Here is an 18,231-nt window from a genome sequence, read left to right on the forward strand (position 1 = left end):
ATTCATCTCTCTTAAGCTCTATTCCTACAGCTCAGTTTTTCATAAGAAAATGACATCACCATTCTAAGTTATTTTAGCTGAACAAATGAATAGTTTAGTAAAAGAAAAGCGCATGTTTTGGAGTTGCACAAACTTCAATTCATATTAATTGGTACAGCTATTAATAATTAATAGTTATAAGACTTTGAGCCAATTAACAACTCTAATGCCACTTCCCCTTCCTGTTGTTAGTGTTGAATATAGTATTTAATGGAATATGAAGTTCACCTTTACTTGGCAAGTGATTAATGCTGGTTCATCTTTCTCCCCCTGCCTTATTGAGAACTGATATCATACGACCTGTATGAAGCAGAGTTCTATGTCTTTGATGAAAAATGCTGTATCTACTGCCTATTTGTTGATTCCAGGTTTATATAAAGAACTGTTGAATATTTTTTTCCCTTAGGGTTGAGTGCTGGAGAAATTTTGCTTTTCCTATGAACTATTGTATGATATACTTCATGAAATTAGCAAATCAAAACTTGCCACTCACTGGTTTTGTTGTTGTCATGCTTTTCTTTGGCTTGCTGTAAGCATGACACTAACTTTCGTGTTCCAGACAGTAGGCATTTGTAACTTAAGTCTTCTGGTAAATTGTCATCTCTCAGCCTGCTTTATTTGACATTTGTTCTTAAACCCGGATTTCATGGTTTTATTGTTTCTATACCTTTTATGGTGAACTGTACAAATCCTTTTTGAAACCACACAGAATATAAATAATAAATGAATGAAAGAAGAAAATTGCTTGGTATTATAGATATTAAGTGCAGAACTAATCCAGGCCTGATGATCTTTTCAGTTATATCATTCAAGAGAAACTAAAGAAACTTTACATTTAAAAATTCTTAAACCTTAATGCTTCCTGTTAAGGAACTGCCTGGCAGTAACATTGGCCAGCCATGCACAAATGAAAATGGGGAGGGGATGGCATACAGGTTACTAAATTTGAGAAAAATGCAACCAAGGCTTTGGACATTTGCAAGATAGGATCAGTAACATGGAACATTTTTCTTTGCAAACTCTGAAGCAATGTGCTAGCCACTGAACTGATGATGGGCAATCATGAAACAAGGCCTCTTTTTTTTTTATTGGTCTCTGTAATATGCAGTCTTTTCACAGAACAGGTTCTTTTCAGATTTCCTTTCTGCCTACCAAACTGCTAGCAACAGTAAAGTCTTCATTTCAGTTCAGTTCAGTTCATTCGCTCAGTCGTGTCTGAGTCTTTGCGACCCCATGAACTGCAGCACACCAGGCCTCCCTATTCATCACCAACTGCCAGAGTCTACCCAAACCCATGTCCATTGAATTAGGTGATGCCTTCCAACCATCTCATCCTCTGTCGTCCCCTTCTCCTCCTGCCCTCAATCTTTCACAGCATCAGGGTCTTTTCAAATGAGTCAGCTCTTCGCATCAGGTGGCCAAAATATTGGAGTTTCAGCTTTAACATCAGTCCTTCCAATGAACACCCAGGACTGATCTCCTTCAGGATGGACTGGTTGGATCTTCTTGCAGCCCAAGGGACTCTCAAGAGTCTTCTCCAACACCACACTTCAAAGGCATCAATTCTTTGGTGCTCAGCTTTCTTTATAGTCCAACTCTCACATCTATACGTGACTACTGGAAAAACCATAGCCTTGATTAGATGGACCTTTGTTGGCAAAGTGATGTCTGCTTTTTAACATGCTGTCTAGGTTGGTCATAACTTTCCTTCCAAGGAGTAAGCGTCTTTTAATTTCATGGCTGCAGTCACCATCTGCAGTGATTTTGGAGCCCCCCAAAATAAAGTCTGTCACTGTTTCCACTGTTTCCCCATCTATTTGCCATGAAGTGATGGGACCGGATGCCATGATCTTAGTTTTCTGAATGTTGAGCTTTAAGCCAACTTTTTCACTCTCCTCTTTCACTTTCGTCAGGAGACTCTTTAGTTCTTCACTTTCTGCCATAAGGATGGTATCATCTGCCTATCTGAGGTTACTGGTATTTCCCCTAGCAATCTTGATTCCAGCTTGTGCTTCCTCCAGCCCAGCATTTCTCATGATTTACTCTGCATGTAAGTTAAATAAGCAGGGTGACAATATACAGCCTTGACTTACTCCTTTTCTTATTTGAAACCAGTCTGTTCTATGTCCAGTTCTAGCTGTTGCTTCCTGACCTGCATACAGGTTTCTCAAGAGGCAGGTCAGGTGATCTGGTATTCCCATTTCCTTCAGAATCTTCCACAGTTTATTGTGATCCACACGGTCAAAGACTTTGGCATAGTCAATAAAGCAGAAATAGATGTTTTTCTGAAATTCTTGCTTTTTTGATGATCCAGCGGATGTTGGCAATTTGATCATTTTTTTTTTGGCAGATGGGGGACAGGGAGGAAATGAGTTTATTTTGAATTTTTTAAAGAAAATTCTATTATGTCTGTATCAAGTAAATTGTCAAGTCATTTAAATATAAGATTAGTATTTGGTGGAAGAATGAGTTAAATACTTTTAAAAATAATTTGAGTCAATAATAGAATAGACTCTTCTAAACCTGTAGTTATTTTGAGCCATATTGATCTCCAAATGTTACCACTGTGATGTTTATCATTTTTAATGTAATATTTCTTATTTATAATAAATTTCATCAACAGCTTCTTCTCTGGAGACTTTTCATTTTGATGAGCATTTATGAATACTTGTGAATTTCATACATTCCCCCCATGTTTTATATAAATTTAATATAAATATGTCATGGAATGTTTATTTCCATGAGATAAATGAGGTAAAGTTGACTGGGCACTATATTGCAGCTGTGAGGTAGGAGAACATGTCCTAGGGAATACAACATCTGGGCCTGTTATAGGGGTGCTGGTACCAAGGAAAGTCATCTTGGCATTATTTTTAACTTCCACATCCTTTGTTCACTTGGTTTAATCTGCATTTCTCTGTGTTTTGGCCACTCCAACTAGCCCTTTTTGAGTGGTGAGATCTCTTACATCTACTGTTCTTCGAAATAGTGGTCTTGAAGTTTGTGAAGGCTGTTAGAAATACAAACTCTTGGTCTTGTCTTAGTCCCACTGAATCAGAAACTTTTCAGTGGGGCTCAGCAATCTGTTTTATAGGTGCCTCAGGAAGTTCTGATCTATATTAAAACATCAGAATCTCTGCCTTAACCTATCTGCCTTAAACTAAAGTCATACCTTTCCAATGGGCTTTCTGGGTGGTGCAGTGCTAAAGAATCTGCCTGCCAATGCAGGAGACTCAGGAGATGTGGGTGCTATCACTGGCTCAGGAAGATCCCCTGGAGTAGGAAATGGCAATCCACTCCAGTATTCTTGCCTGAGAAATCCCATGGACAGAGGAGCCTGGTGGGCTACAGTCCATGGGGTCACAAAGAGTCAAATATGACTGAACACACATTCATGCCTTTTTAATATGAATTTTTGGTTCTTCCCTTCTTGGGTTCAAATCATCAGTTCTGGGATATGAACCAAGAATATATTAAAATATGCAACTGGTGAAAAATCTCTTCATCACTGATCATATATTCTATAGTGTGCTTAACAGCATATTGTCATAGGCACATTTTTAGAGAAGAGTTTGTATTTGACCTTTATAGTCATGACAAGAGAGACTGCATGGAAATTAAGGAAGGAAAGTGTGTGTGTGTGTGTGTGTGTGTGTGTGAATTCACAAACTTCACAATGATGATTTTCAATTTTATTGTAAGAAATTATATTCTCTGAAATGGATAAAAAAGATCACTGAGTAATTTTTATTTTAGAAAATGTGTCAGAGCATTAGATATTTCATTTGAGTAGCTTTTATTTTTTTCTTTTTGACAAGGAATTCTTTTGTAGCTAAAATTTTGCTCTTAGTCTAAGCTCTGTGATTGTTTTAAACATTTTGCCAAACTACCAAGTCTATTTCTAGCTTCCCCTTTATGTGAAAAGTCCTGCTCCAGGCATGCACTGGGAAAAATTACAGAGTACTTCTCAGGTGGGTCTATTGCTAGGATGAAATAATATACTTCATTACATAGTACTTGGCCAGCTGGTGACCTGTCTGAGTACCAAGACTTTGTTAGTCCTTGAGTGTGGAGCAGTGGGTCTCTTTCAAATACTTGAATCTGAGATACAGGATAAATCCTTGTCCTAACTAGGCCTTCTGGTTGCCAGTTTGAGTTTGCCATGGACAATGGAATTTGGTAATATGTAAAGACACAGAGTGTGTTCCCTGATGTAGATGCAGAAATATTATTTCTGCTGTGTAATAAGTGTTTCACTTTGCCAATATCTCAGGCAGAGCTGTATGATCTGTTTCAGAGGCTTCAGGCAGTCCTTCACTCCAGGGTGTGATTCTCAATATCCATCAGAACACTTAAAGGGCTTATTAAAGTAAGATGTTGGACCCCAGAGTTCCGGATTCAATAGGATTGGGGTGAGAGTGAGGCAGTCGTAGTTTTAAACAAGTCTGCAGGTGATGCCAATGTGGGTGCTCCAAGGGGCACACTGTGAGAATGATGTTCTAATGCTGCCTTTCTCAAAGTCAGATCCTCAAATCAGAACCACTTGGACTGCCTACTAATCTCCTGACTCTCAGAATGTATCCTGATGGCCTGAATTCAAATCTCTGAGGGGTTATGTCAGTGATTTGTATTTGATCAAGCTCCCCAGGTGGTCCAGACGCACATTCACATCTGAGAACCAGTTAGAGGGGGAGGACTGGGCATAAGGTTAGCCAGACAAAACACAAATCAGATCTTCGTTTCAACATAACCAATTTTAAACCATGGCTTGTCATCTCTGGTTGTTTTATACGTAGTAGTTGAATGAATTAATGATAATGAATGTAGGTAGCCAATTAATCGCTACTCTGTTTGCTCCCAGCATCTTTTCTTTATTCTGCTCTAACTGACATCATCCATATTTTAACTCCCTGCTTCTTTGTCTCCATCTAGACGGGGACCTTATCCTTTTGTTCTGTCTCCAGTGTCAGAGGTCTGGAACGAAAGGGTCATTACATAGGATCACTAAACACATGGAGTGCAGTTGGAATAAGTGACATTCCAGAGGTGAAGAGAATATGTGGGGGGGAAAGAAAATAGATTACTTAGGTTTGATGAGACTAGTGTGTGCTAGGAATTTTGTGGGTGATCAGAAATAGAATAGTAAAGAATGTAAAGAAGAGTCAGAACATGGCAAATGGCAAGTCAGGCATTTCTTCCCAAATTAACTTTGGTGGGGGGTGCTTCCCCTGTGGCTCAGCGATAAAGAATCCGCCTGCCAATACAGGAGACATAAGAGAGGTGGGTTTGATCCCTAGATCGGGAAGATCCCGTGGAGGAGGGAATGGCAATCCACTCCAGTATTCTTGCCTGGAGAGTCCCATGGACAGAGAAACCTGGCGGGATATGGTGCATAGGGTCACAAAGAGTTGACGTGACTGAAATGATGTAGCATGCGTGTACAACCATGACAGATGAAATTTATTTGTTAGTCTAACTATGATTTATTTAACCTTTCCTAGTTGAGAGGAAAAATGACTTTATTAGGGTTACTTTACCAATATGTAAAAAAAAAATCTAGAGTAGAAATGGGTTATAGATGTGGAGAACAGTTCCTGATACTGTTGTTGAAATAAAGGATTGTTATAATGTCCTTGTTTCTGCTATTGTCCACACCCATTGTCTAAATTATAAACTCCGTTTTGTCTCCCCTGAATGGGCTTACGATGCCCTGATTCTTAATAGTCTTGTTTAATTTTCTGTTCTGTGCTTCATAGACTGTCTCCTGAATTTCAAATCTCTCATCACTATATTTGTAAATGACTTGAATTTTCAGTCTCTGTCCAAACAACCTAGATTCCTAATATAGTCCACTCTGTTCTTTGTTGTCTGTGTGCATTGGTACTGGATTGTTGCTAGCATATGCGTCCCAATCATAGACTGTAACTGTCACGAGTATTCTGGTCTCAAGTCTGTCTGCGGTCTTAAAATTCTTGCACTAGATTCGTAGATTTTGCCACCATGTCCACACAGTCCCCATTGTATTCTCCTCATTTACATCATTGATGCTGCTTGCCCCTCTTCCAAGAGCATACCAGGGCAAATTAGTTTGTATTTCCATTTCAGTTTTTTAGTTAGAAATGAAATGCCAAAAATGTCTAAGGATATATGCAATGGAATATTACTCAGCCACAAAAAGGAATGCATTTGAGTCAGTTCTAGTGAGATGGATGAATCTAGAGCCTGTTAAACAGAGTGAAGAAAGTCAGAAAGAGAAAAACAAATTTGGTATATTAAGACATATATATGGAGTCTAGAAAAATGACACTGATGAACCTATTTACAAGGCAGGAATAGAGACACAGACATAGAGAACAGATTTTAGACCCAGCGGGGGAAGGAGAGGGTGGGACAGATCAACAGAGTAGCATTGACATATATACACTACCATATGGAAAATAGATAACTGGTGGGAAGTTTTGTACAACCCAGGGCTCTGTGACAATTGAGAGGAGAGGGATGGGGCAGGAGTGGGGGAGAGGTGCCAAAGGAGGGGACATATGGATACTTATGGATGATTCATGTTGATGTATGGTGGAGGTCAACACAATATTGTAAAGCAATTATCCTCCAATTTATTTATTTATTTATTTTTTATCCTCCAATTTAAAAATATTTTTTAAATGTCTAGGGAAATGGTTTCATTATCAACTAGAACTTCAGAGCCTGACAAGGTTTAACTTTTCTTTCATATTATGTGAGAATTAGATTTTCTGAGCTCAGTGTATGTTAAAACCATACAAAGACATTTAGTTTAGATTCTGGCTCAGAACATTAAAGCCAGTTTTGTTTTATTTTTTGCTAGTTAAAACTTTGGCATGCTCAAAAATGGTAAGGTACATAGAAAATTATTCACTGTGCGGGAATGTCCCATTCATTATGAGTGGGGAATGTCCCACTCATAGACCGCTAGCACTGGTTGATAAGCCACATCAACTATTATTGTGGCAACTAAAACATGCCCACAGGTCTCCCAAATGCCTGCTAAGGGTTGGCACCACCTCTAAAGAGAACCACTGGTTTAGACTGTTCAATTGTCAAGTGCTGCAACTTGGAAGGAACCCAAGGAATGTCTGTGTGCTCAAAACCTGAATGACATCAGCAAAAAGGAAATGAATGACTTTTTGGGTAGGCATCCACCAATGTGTGCCTCAAGGAAAAGGCTGGATAATATTCTGTAATGTCCCTTCTCACTACAGATTCCAAACTACTTAATGTCCTAGAAAGCAATGTAAGATCATTTATGCGTAAACAATGATCATGGATAATGGATATTTACATTTTATATTCATAAATCATGATTCAAAATAGCAATTTCTTCAATTGCTAAATATAATTAATAAAATTTCTCTTAATGATAAATGAAAGATATAGCAATTGAGATACTTAAAATCTAAGCTTGAAATGAATAAAAACGCTGTCATGTGGTATTATTAGAACAGTGTTAGTGACTAAAATCTTTCAATGCAGGATAGTAGCACTTTTGGTATTATTGAGAGCAAAAGAAATCAACACTATTTAATTCAAATTTTCCAAATTAAAATTATGCATTATTTTGTATCTCATTTCTTTCTGAGAAAAGGATGTAGATACAACCTTTTTTTTTTTTAAAGGCAAATTAGCCCTCATTGCTCTTTTTCTAAAAATTTAGTTTATTTATTTGGCTGTGCAAGGTCTTAGTTGTGACATGTGAGATCTTTACTTGCAGCATGCCAACTGTTTGTTGCAGCATCTGAGAGCAGTTCCCTGACCAGGGATTGAACCAGTCTTAGCCACTGGACCACTAGGGAAGACCTAAATACATTCTTTTATTCTTCTTCATATGGCTGTTACAACAGATGATCAGGGATCATCTTTGAAGTATTAATATCTAACATGGTTTCTAGGGCCAGTATATGTTTGGTAGGTGTTTGCTGCATAAATAAATGGTCTCAGCGAAACATTTCAGAAAAGATGATGCAGATCTAAGAATATTATCATAAATAGTTTTAATATTGAAAACAAATTTTTCTTTGCACATTTCTAAGCTCTTTTACTCTAGGTTATCATGTATGGGCTAATAGATATTTTTTCCTGTGTGAAATGCAGGTTTATATAATGATCACAGATGACAAAGTATTAGTAATCATTGAAAGAACAGGCTTCTCTGCAGCTCATTGCCATTCTGGCTGTTCACTTGTTTCATGTTTTTGTTGTTCTTTTCCACAGGGATTCGATAAACAAGTGGATGTGTCATATATTGCCAAACATTACAACATGAGCAAAAGCAAAGTTGACAACCAGTTCTATAGCGTGGAAGTGGGAGACTCAACGTTCACGGTTCTCAAACGCTACCAGAATCTAAAGCCTATTGGCTCTGGGGCTCAGGGAATAGTCTGGTAAGTAGGATGGATTTAACTTCTATTTTTAAAGGGAATAAGCTGTATATGTTGACTAGCCACAAACATATGTATACAAATATACAATATGACTTGAGATGGGAAATATCCATTCTACCAAAGAAAAATAAATTTATGAACATTATTAGAAATTCATTGACCAATTGGTTAACAATATGTACATCTTTGCTTGTGACTAGCTTTTTCCTAGTTTAAAAAAAAAATCCATTACACAACAACCATAGAGGAACCAAGAAAACCAGAGGTTTTGCTAAAGCATTTCAAAAATCTTATTTGGATGTTTTATCAGCAAGAAATGAGGAAATATGTGTTCAGATAACCAGAAAATAAAGTTCTCTACTCTGAAGAAGTATAAATGAGATCTCAAATGTTTCAGTGACTTTTAAAGTTTAATGTTTAAAATTCAGTTGCCTATTAGAAAAGAGGTATTAAAAAAATGTTTGTTGAGTATTTCCAAAATGGAAAGATTTTGGACTCCTTGGTAACTGTTTCTTTTTGTGACATTTTGAGTGGCAAATTGAAACGAGGACAAATCAGGATGTAACTTGCTGGTTATAAAACTTACAAAAGTGATGATACCAGATTGGTAAGCATTTTTATTTTGTAGTTTTAACTTGTAATTTAGCATCCAGATATATTTAGTGTAATTTTCAATTTTGTGGCTCACAACTATAAAGTAAAAATTTAGGACGTGCACTATAAGTATACATGTATGTTGATATTTATTTATAAATATTTACTTACAACAGTATATTTATTTGTTGTATGAATTAAAGCTATATTAGGGATATCTGTTTCAAAACACAAATATCCCTTTTAAGAGATGAGATGAAGATGAAATAAACATTATTTTAAAATAGACTTTTAAAAAAATAATTTTATTTATTTTACTATTTATCTTTGGCTGTGCTGTGTCTTTGTTGCTATAGAGGCTTTTCCCTCTTTGCAGTGAGTAGGGGCTACTCTGTATTAGTGGTGTGCGGGCTTCTCACTGTGTGGCTTGTCTTTGTTGTGGAGCACGTGCTCTTGAGCATAGGCTCAATATTTGTGGCACACAGGCTTAGATGCTCCACAGCATGTAGGATCTTCCTTAATCAGGGATTGAAACTGTGTCTCCTGAATTGGCAGGAGGATTCTTTACCATAGAGCCACCAGGAAACTCTCAATTTTGTTTTAAAAATCCTTTTTCCCCTCTCATTTGATATATATATGTTTTTCATATTTCATAAGATGATCCTAAAATTTGGTTCACTTCACTTTTTAAGAAATGTTTTTTTAAGACTATTTTTTAAGAGTGGTTTTAGATTCACAGCAAAATCAAGAGGATGATTCAGATATTTCCCATAAATCCCTAGCTCATACACATGCATAGTATCCCCCTGTATCAACATCCTCCACAAGAGTGGTACATTTATGACAACTGATGAACCTACACTCACACATCATAATCACCAAAGCCATAGTTTGCAGCAGGGTTCACTCTTGGTGTCATACATGCTATGGCTTTGGATAAACGTAAAATGATATGTATCCATTTTTATGGTATCATATAGAGTATTTCCACTGCCCTGCCAATCCAATATACTCCACCTATTTATTTCTCTCTATATCCTCAACCACTGGCAACAGTTGATCCTTTTATTATTTTCATAGTTTGCCTTTTTCAGAATGTGTAGTTGGAATCCAACCGAATATTGGGTTGGCTATTCAGATTTTCTTCTTTCACTTAGTAATATGCACTTAAGTTTCTCTCATGTCTTTTTATGGATTGAAATCTCATTTATTTTTAGCAGTAAATAATATTCCATTGTCTGGGTGTACCATACTTTATTTATCCAATCACCTACTCTTAAGACATCTTGGTTGCTTTTGTTTTAGCAATTATAAGTAAAGCTGCTTTAAACATTTGTGTGCAATTTTCATGTGGATATAAGTTTTAATAGTTCACTTCATGTTGACAACTCATTTTAAGCTCACTCTCAATGCTTAGTCAATGCAAATGACAGAAGTGCCTGGCTGGTATACTACTAAATCATTTACTAGCACTTAAACCTCATTTTGGAGAAGGCAATGGCACCCCACTCCAGTACTCTTGCCTGGAAAATCCCATGGATGGAGGAGCCTGGTAGGCTGCGGTCCATGGGGTCACTAAGAGTCAGACACAACTGAGCAACTTCACTTTCACTTTTCACTCTCATGCATTGGAGAAGGAAATGGCAACCCACTCCAGTGTTCTTGCCTGGAGAATCCCAGGGATGGGGGAGCCTGGTGGGCTGCCGTCTATGGGGTCGCACAGAGTCGGACACGACTGAAGTGACTTAGCAGCAGCAAACTTCATTTATCAAATATACCAAGGTTTTTATTGAAATTCACCCAGGGAATTTCAGTCTTTGCCAATGTCAATCAGTAGCTGTTTTTGCAATTTGAAGATGGAATATTTTAATATTTTAAAATAATGGGTCAAAACTTCATTGTGTAGATATTTTAAAAGCTAGGTAAATTTTTATTTTTAATGTTTATTTATTATGGTGCAAGGTTGCAGGTCAACATCTTTGTGACACAAAATGTCAAAGGTGGCACAGTGGTAAAGAAACACCTGCCAATGCAGGAGATATAAGAGACGTGCATTTGATCCCTGAGTCAGGAAGGTTTCCTGGATGAGCAAATGGCTCAGTATTCTTGCCTGGAAAATCCCATGGGCAGAGGAGCCACCATGAAGTTACGAAGAGTTGGACACAACTGAGTGACTGAGCACACACACACACACAAGGCTGCAGGTGAACTTCTGTATTACACAAAACAATTTCAAGGTGTGGTAAACAGAATAATGGTCCCTCAAATAACCCCCAGAATTCTTGGTATGGTATCTTATTTGGCAGAAGGAACTTTTGCCAAATAACTTTAAGATGAAGGGCCTTAAAATGGGGGGATTGATTATCCTAGAATGTCAAGGTGGGACCATTGTAATCACATGAATTCTTAAAAATGGAAATGGAAGATAGAATGGATAAGAGAGATGCAAGGAGAGAGAAGGGAACAGAGATGCAAAACATGAGAGGGGCTTGCCCTATTGTTGCTGGTTTTGAAGACAGGGGAAAAGTGTCATGAGACAAGGAGTAGGGCAGCTTCTGGAAGCTGGAAATAGCCCTCAGTTGCCAATTAGCAAGACAATGGAGATCACAGTCATACAACCACGAGGAACTGAAATTCGCCAGCAATACCCAAATGAGCAAGGAAACGGGTTGTTCTACAGTACCTCCAGAAAGGAACTCAGCCTGCTGACACCCTGACTTTATCCCTGCGAGACTCATGTAGGACCTCTGACCTGAAGAACTGTAAGATAATAAATTTATGTTGTTTGAGCAGCTAAGTTGGTGGTGATTTGTTGTGGCATTAGCATGAATACATACAGTATAATAGTCTACTATTAAGATGATTGCTATAAGTCTCCTAAAAAGCAGACACACTGAACTGTATTATTTTCAAAGGAAGGAGTTCAGAGTGCCTCTGTCAACTGTCCCCAAACTGTGACATTCCCTTTTTCCTTCCAAGTTGCATCTTTTACCCTAGATTATATATGACCAATGTGAGGAAGATAAAATGCGCTTGGGAGAGACCAATATTAATTATTAGTAGGCTTAATTTGGGCTTCCCTGTGGTTCAGCAGTAAAGAATCCACTTGGAATGCAGGAGCCACAGGAGATGTGGGTTCGATCCTTGGGTCGGGAAGATCCTCTGGAGAGGGGTGTGGCAACCCACTCCAGTATTCTTGCCTGGACAATCCCATGGACAGGTCATCCTGGTGGGTTATGGTTCGTTGGATTGCAGAGAGTCAGACATGACTAAAGCAATGTAGCATCACAAGGTTTAATTCATTTTCTAGATTACATGTTTATGTTTTCTTCTGCATTCTACTGTGTGATTTGGATACTGTGTGATTTGGAGAATAGGAACCCCATTTAAGAGGTCACTACATTCATGAGGAATTTTCAAAGCAAAATAGAAAATAAGACAGAAACAAAAATTCCTGTGAAGGAGGAGAGATTACAGGTGAAGAAAGTAAAATGATTCATGGATAACTTTTTAAAATGAAAAGTTGTAGAACATGAGAAAATTTTTCCAAGACTCTCAGTCTAGATGCTTCAATCTTCATTGGAACCATTTAACTTTCTTTCAAATAAAACTACCACAAAAATCAGGAGTGGTATTAAGAGGAAGTTAATAGATTTTTAAAAATTAAAAAGTAGACCTAAAGCATCATTTTGCTTAAGAAGTTAACAGATTGTCCCAGAAACACTTGAATATCTACTAGAGCTAATAGTTTTGTAGCATTTTTTATAGGGCACTAGCTAATTGCTAGAGTTAGTCACTCAGTCGTATCCAACTCTTTGCAACCCCATGGACTGTAGTCTACCAGGCTCCACTGTCCATGGAATTCTCCAGGCAAGAATACAGGAGTGGGTAGCCATACCCTTCTCCAGAAGATCTTCCCTACCCAGGGATTGAACCTGGGTTCCCTACATTGCAGGCAGATTCTTTATCATCTGAACCACCCGGGAAGCCCCTTATAGGATACATGGGGCCTGTTTCTCCTTGTACAGAAATGAAATTATACAAGGTCTTAAGTATAGTAATTGAAACAAATCTCAATAAATAAAATGTCCTTGAGTACAATTTTTACTCCAGTAAAATCAGTAAAATTAATGATAGTTTTATCAGCAAACTTGTCAATAAAACGACACCTGAATTCCAAAATATTAGCCTTGGAATTTCCTGAGATTAGAGGAAAATAAAAGTAGCAAAGACGAAGATGAAGGGGCAGAAATGGGATTATGTATTCCTCTCCATCGTCTTCCAATACCATTCTACCACATGCACAGACAGCACAATTCCAGCACATTACCTTCTGTATATGTATATAGCTGTCTCTTCCTTGTCCCTCTTCCTCAACCTAACTTTGAGTTATCTGTTTGCTTATTATAATTTGAGTTTGTGATGTACTCTTTTCTGGAAGATCTACTTTTGTATTAATTTGTCCTATCTACCTGCCTTATATTTAATTTTTTTCCTGTTTCATTTTGTCAATGGTGAGTTCATCCACCTCTCTACACCAAAAACACATTTTCCCAACATGCTTGTAAAATCCACACCTTTTCTCTGTTCATGAAAACTCAGATTTGCGTATTTTGAATGCCTCAAGTAGGGTTGCAAAGAGTTGGAAGTGACTGAAGAGACTTAGCACACACACATGCACGATCCTGAGTAAAGTAACCGGGAGAAATTGGAGACTGGGAGTGTCTTTGATCCCCAGAAGGAGGTGGAGAGCAGACAATGTGAAGCAGATGATTTATTTTATTTTATTTTATTTAGAACAGGAATAAGACCATGGAAGAACCAATTCCTCCTCCTCCTCCAAGTGGGAAATTCATCATCAATTTTTTTATTCTGGCATACATCACTATAAAATTCTGTGTATATGTACAAGAAGGATTTTGCTTTTCAAGTGAATTGTGATATATTAGTACTTATGTCACAGAATCTCCATTCTCCTAACTTGTTTAAAATGGATTATCCTTTCTCCTGTTCCTGTTACCTTAAACTTTTTATTGGTTTCTTATATGTTTTTTCCTCTCTTTGAATGGCTTCGTTGTATCAGGAAAATAAATAGGTGATACTAAAGTATTTTCAAAAGGAATTCACCATTACCATGCTATTTTTTTCATTCACCATCCATAATAGACCAAATATGTCATTATTTAGAATCATTAAATAAAATCTAATATAAAATCTTTAGAATAAATGAAAATTTTATTTCTACCACTGAGGAAATTATATTACCCATTGAAACAAAAAGAAACTGATGACTTTCCTTCTCCATGTGAACAAAGAAGTCCTCTGTAGCTTCCTAGGTGGGGAATCACAAAGTGATCTATAAAATGTGTTTTTGACAACAGTAGTCAGGAGCCAGATGAACAAATCATTTCAGAACATCTTTTCAATCATCAGAAGAGGATCTCATTAGCATTGTGTCTACTACCAGCTCCAGAACAAAAACTGAACGTAGGAAGAAATCAACAGCAGGGAATTCATTGTCTTCTCTTACTTCAGTTCTGCTGTTGCTTGTCAAACCCAGAAAACATTCTATTTTCTCAGTTCATTCTGCAAAGATGATTTAAAGTGACAGTGAAATGGTGGCAAAATTCAGATCAATCAAGTTCAGCAGAGAAGACTTGCCAAGTTTGATCTGCCCCTTAATCGAAAAGAATTGATTGTACAGTTTTAAATGACAGGAAGTATTTTAAATGACATTTTCTTTCCTTCTTGAGGTTGTTTTCTTTATCATCTGTGCACATGTGCTAAGTCACTTCAGTTGTGTCTGACTCTCTGTGACCCCACGGATTGTAACCCACCAGGCTCCTCTGTCCATGGAAAACTTCAGGCAAGAATACTGGAGTGGGTTGCCATTCCCTTCTCCAGGGGATCTTCCCAACTCAGGGACTGAACCCACACTTCTTGCATTGGCAGGTGGGTTCTTTACCACTAGTGCCACCTGGGAAGCCCCTCTTTATTATCTACATGTAATCAACTTGTAAGCAGTCCCAATGCAATTTTGCAAGGTGATCTTTTACAGGATATTTGTGTCAAAGATGTAAGCTGAATGCTTAAACAGTGTAGACTTACAGTGGCTTATTACAAAAAATATGTACTTAGAAAATTAAATATTTATTATACACTGTGTATTAACTAAACTTTCCTAAAATTCCAATTAGAACAGGAAGACATAGAAATAAAAGTAATTGTAGTCATAAGATGCCCTGGTAATAATGCAGTGGGTTAATCTATTTTAAATTAGATACATATCCATATGTGTATATACAAAATGAATATATAACAAATACATAATTTATAACATATTGCATATGTATATGTTAATATAACTTACATAATTTACGAAAATGTAAAAAATCATTTCTGGTGATTGTCCTTCAATCAGTGGTCTATAGCAATAAGTTCCCATGCAGATAAACAATCTAAGATTTAAGTTGCCAAACATGGTCAGCAGAACATCGTGTGTTCATGTATTTTTATTTCATCACCTTCCTTTGATAAGTGGATACTGGTGAGTACAGTGAGCCTGCCTAGCAATGTCCTATCACCCTGGTCAGATTAAGGGTCTGGGAGATGGTGAAGTCCAGGGAAGCCTGGGGTGCTGCCGGCCACGGGATCGCAAAGAGTCAAACACAACTGTGTGACTGAGCTGAGTGGAGACTGAAAAAAATGTCTAGAGTTCCTGTACTTGTGGCTTTTTTAATCTATTTAATATGGGTGTGATCTACATGGAAGGAGGACAGGAATAGAAAACGTTCTGTAAGAAACACTGTGATGCATAAAAGTAAGTTAGTTACAGCATTTTATCTCATGGGCCCATTCTTGACTCATCATCTGAAACTGTAGTTATATTATCTTGATACCCGTATACAGATACATATGTGTTGGAACCTTGTTTACCCTCAAATAGGTTTAAAGTGATGAGACCATACTATAGCACAGGAAGATCTACTTAATGTAATGTGGTGATCTGAGTGGGAAGGAAATCCAAAATAGGAGATGTATGTATATGTTGGCTGATTCATCTTGCTGTACTGTAGAAATTAACACAGCATTGTGAAGCAACTATATTCCAATAAAAATTAATTTAAAAAGAAAAAAAGTGATGGAAAAGATAGATGTGACTTAGTATCCATCTAACTTTTAGGGAAGATGGTTCCCATATGCCTCAAAGTAGAATCTCCTTAAGAGTGATGATATAATAAGGCGTACAACCTAAGTTGATTGAAGACCTCCCCTGTGCTTTAGTAGGGATAAAAGGAAAAGGAGTTTTCTTCATGGTTTGTTTTTTTAATTGTGGGACCATAGTTTGTTTAGATGGTTTTCTTCATGGCTTGTTTTTTTAATTGTGGAACACAGTTTGAATCTTTGCCTTCCTATTTCTACATAGTACTTATAATAATAATAATAATAAATAATAATAATAATGAGTTATATCCTCAGTGCTCAGCATGTCCAACTCTTTGTGACTGCATGAACTGTAGCCCACCAGGCTCCTCTGTCTGTGGAATTCTCCAGGCAAGAATACTGGAGTGGGTTGTCATTTCCTCCTCCAGAGAGTCTTACCAACCCCCAGGGATTGAATCTGTGCCTCCTGCATTGACAGGTGCTACCTGGGAAACTGCTAGTAAGTAGAATTACTGTGGGTAGGCCAGAGCTCTCATCAAAAACCAAATCAAGACAACCAAGAACCAGCCTCCAGAATTTCTGAATTTGTTCAAATGCTCAAAATAATTACTTATAATCATCAAATCACATTATTAGAGCATCAGAATCCTTGAAATTTTCTTCAAAGTATAGTAACTTCTATGTGCTTTAAAAAGTGAGTTATGGAAAGTCTCCCCCTTTCAATGTGCTCAATTTTATTTAAAAACATATTATTGACTCACTGATGCTTTTAGCAGCTTTTCTCATCTTGGTGATGAATTGGAGCTCTTTTATCTAGATTCTGATTTAATCACCCTTGAAATAATGACACAAATTTACACAATGACTGGTAAAGATTAAGGAATATCTGTAGATATACACCAAAACAAAGGAGATGCAACCTTGGCAATGTTAGGCTGTATGATGGAAAGATACTCAATATATGTTTATTGCTGATTGAGATTCGGGATGGAAGTTAAGTAAATTATCTGAATTCTGTAAAATATTTACACATTTACATACTATTGATTCAATTACAGATTTTTTTGTTTGTTTGTGTATGTGTGTGCTCAGCCATGTCTGATTCCAACTCTTTGCGACCCCAGGGACTGTAGCCAGCTAGGCTCCTCTGTCCATTGAATTTTCCAGGCAAGAATATTGGAGTGGGTTGCTATTTTCTTCTCCAGGGGATCTTCCGGACCCAGGGATTGAACCCTTATTTCCTGCATCTCCTGCATTGCAGGTGAACTGTTTACTGCTCAGCCACCCAGGAAGCCCTATATATATTTTAAGATACCTTATATTATCATGCTCAGTTATTATAATTATAAATACACTTACACTTCAGAATAATTGAATTTCCCATTGTGCTTTATCAGTGATAGTATTTATCATTCAGTCTTTCAGAACTCATCTGTACTCAACTGTGAAATGGAGACATTGGTATCTCGCAGGACTCAAATAGCATAAAACAAACCTGATATATGAGATTGCTTTATAAATCTGATGTTGTCATAAATTCAGTAGATTTCAAGGAAGGTATACAATGCTACTCTTCTGTCAATGGAAAATTGCAGAAGGTCAGCACATATAACCCAAGATGCCTGACCATAACAGTTGCTTAGACTGTGCATATTGTTTGCATATTGTAGTTGAGAATATGGGATGCAAAAAATTACTTACATAATGCTCCATAATTGAGTCAAGAAAAGCCTCTGAAGCTTTTCATTCCTTTCTTTCAATCTGAGTTTCAGTTAACCAAGGATATTTACAATATGTACACAAATTTAAATATTAGTTTTAAAATTTGCAACATGGTAACACAGCCAGCTAACCATCTTGAAGCACGGAATTTGGATAGAAGTGTTTTATGGTAATTAGGTTGATGGTATGAAGTGAGACCATCCAGAGGGATCAGGCTTCCTGAATAACACAAAAGAGGCCTGATCAGTGGGTCCCAAATGATGATTTTATTTTGCTTCTGGAAACATCACTTTTG

The 18,231-nt window shown here is 37.2% G+C and overlaps 1 protein-coding gene across 9 annotated transcripts in view; it reads left to right on the top strand.

Moving 5' to 3' along the window:
* Positions 1-18,231, top strand: part of MAPK10 (mitogen-activated protein kinase 10) — a 589,148-nt gene that overhangs the window by 443,667 nt on the left and 127,250 nt on the right. For all 9 annotated transcript variants that reach the window (XM_020902101.2, XM_020902102.2, XM_020902105.2 and 6 more), the window contains one exon: positions 8,287-8,456. In XM_020902101.2, the coding sequence (XP_020757760.1) occupies positions 8,287-8,456 (170 nt within the window). The remainder of the gene's footprint in view (positions 1-8,286; positions 8,457-18,231) is intronic.

This window comes from Odocoileus virginianus, chromosome 29 (genome assembly GCF_023699985.2).
Source record: "Odocoileus virginianus isolate 20LAN1187 ecotype Illinois chromosome 29, Ovbor_1.2, whole genome shotgun sequence".
NCBI lineage: Eukaryota > Metazoa > Chordata > Mammalia > Artiodactyla > Cervidae > Odocoileus > Odocoileus virginianus.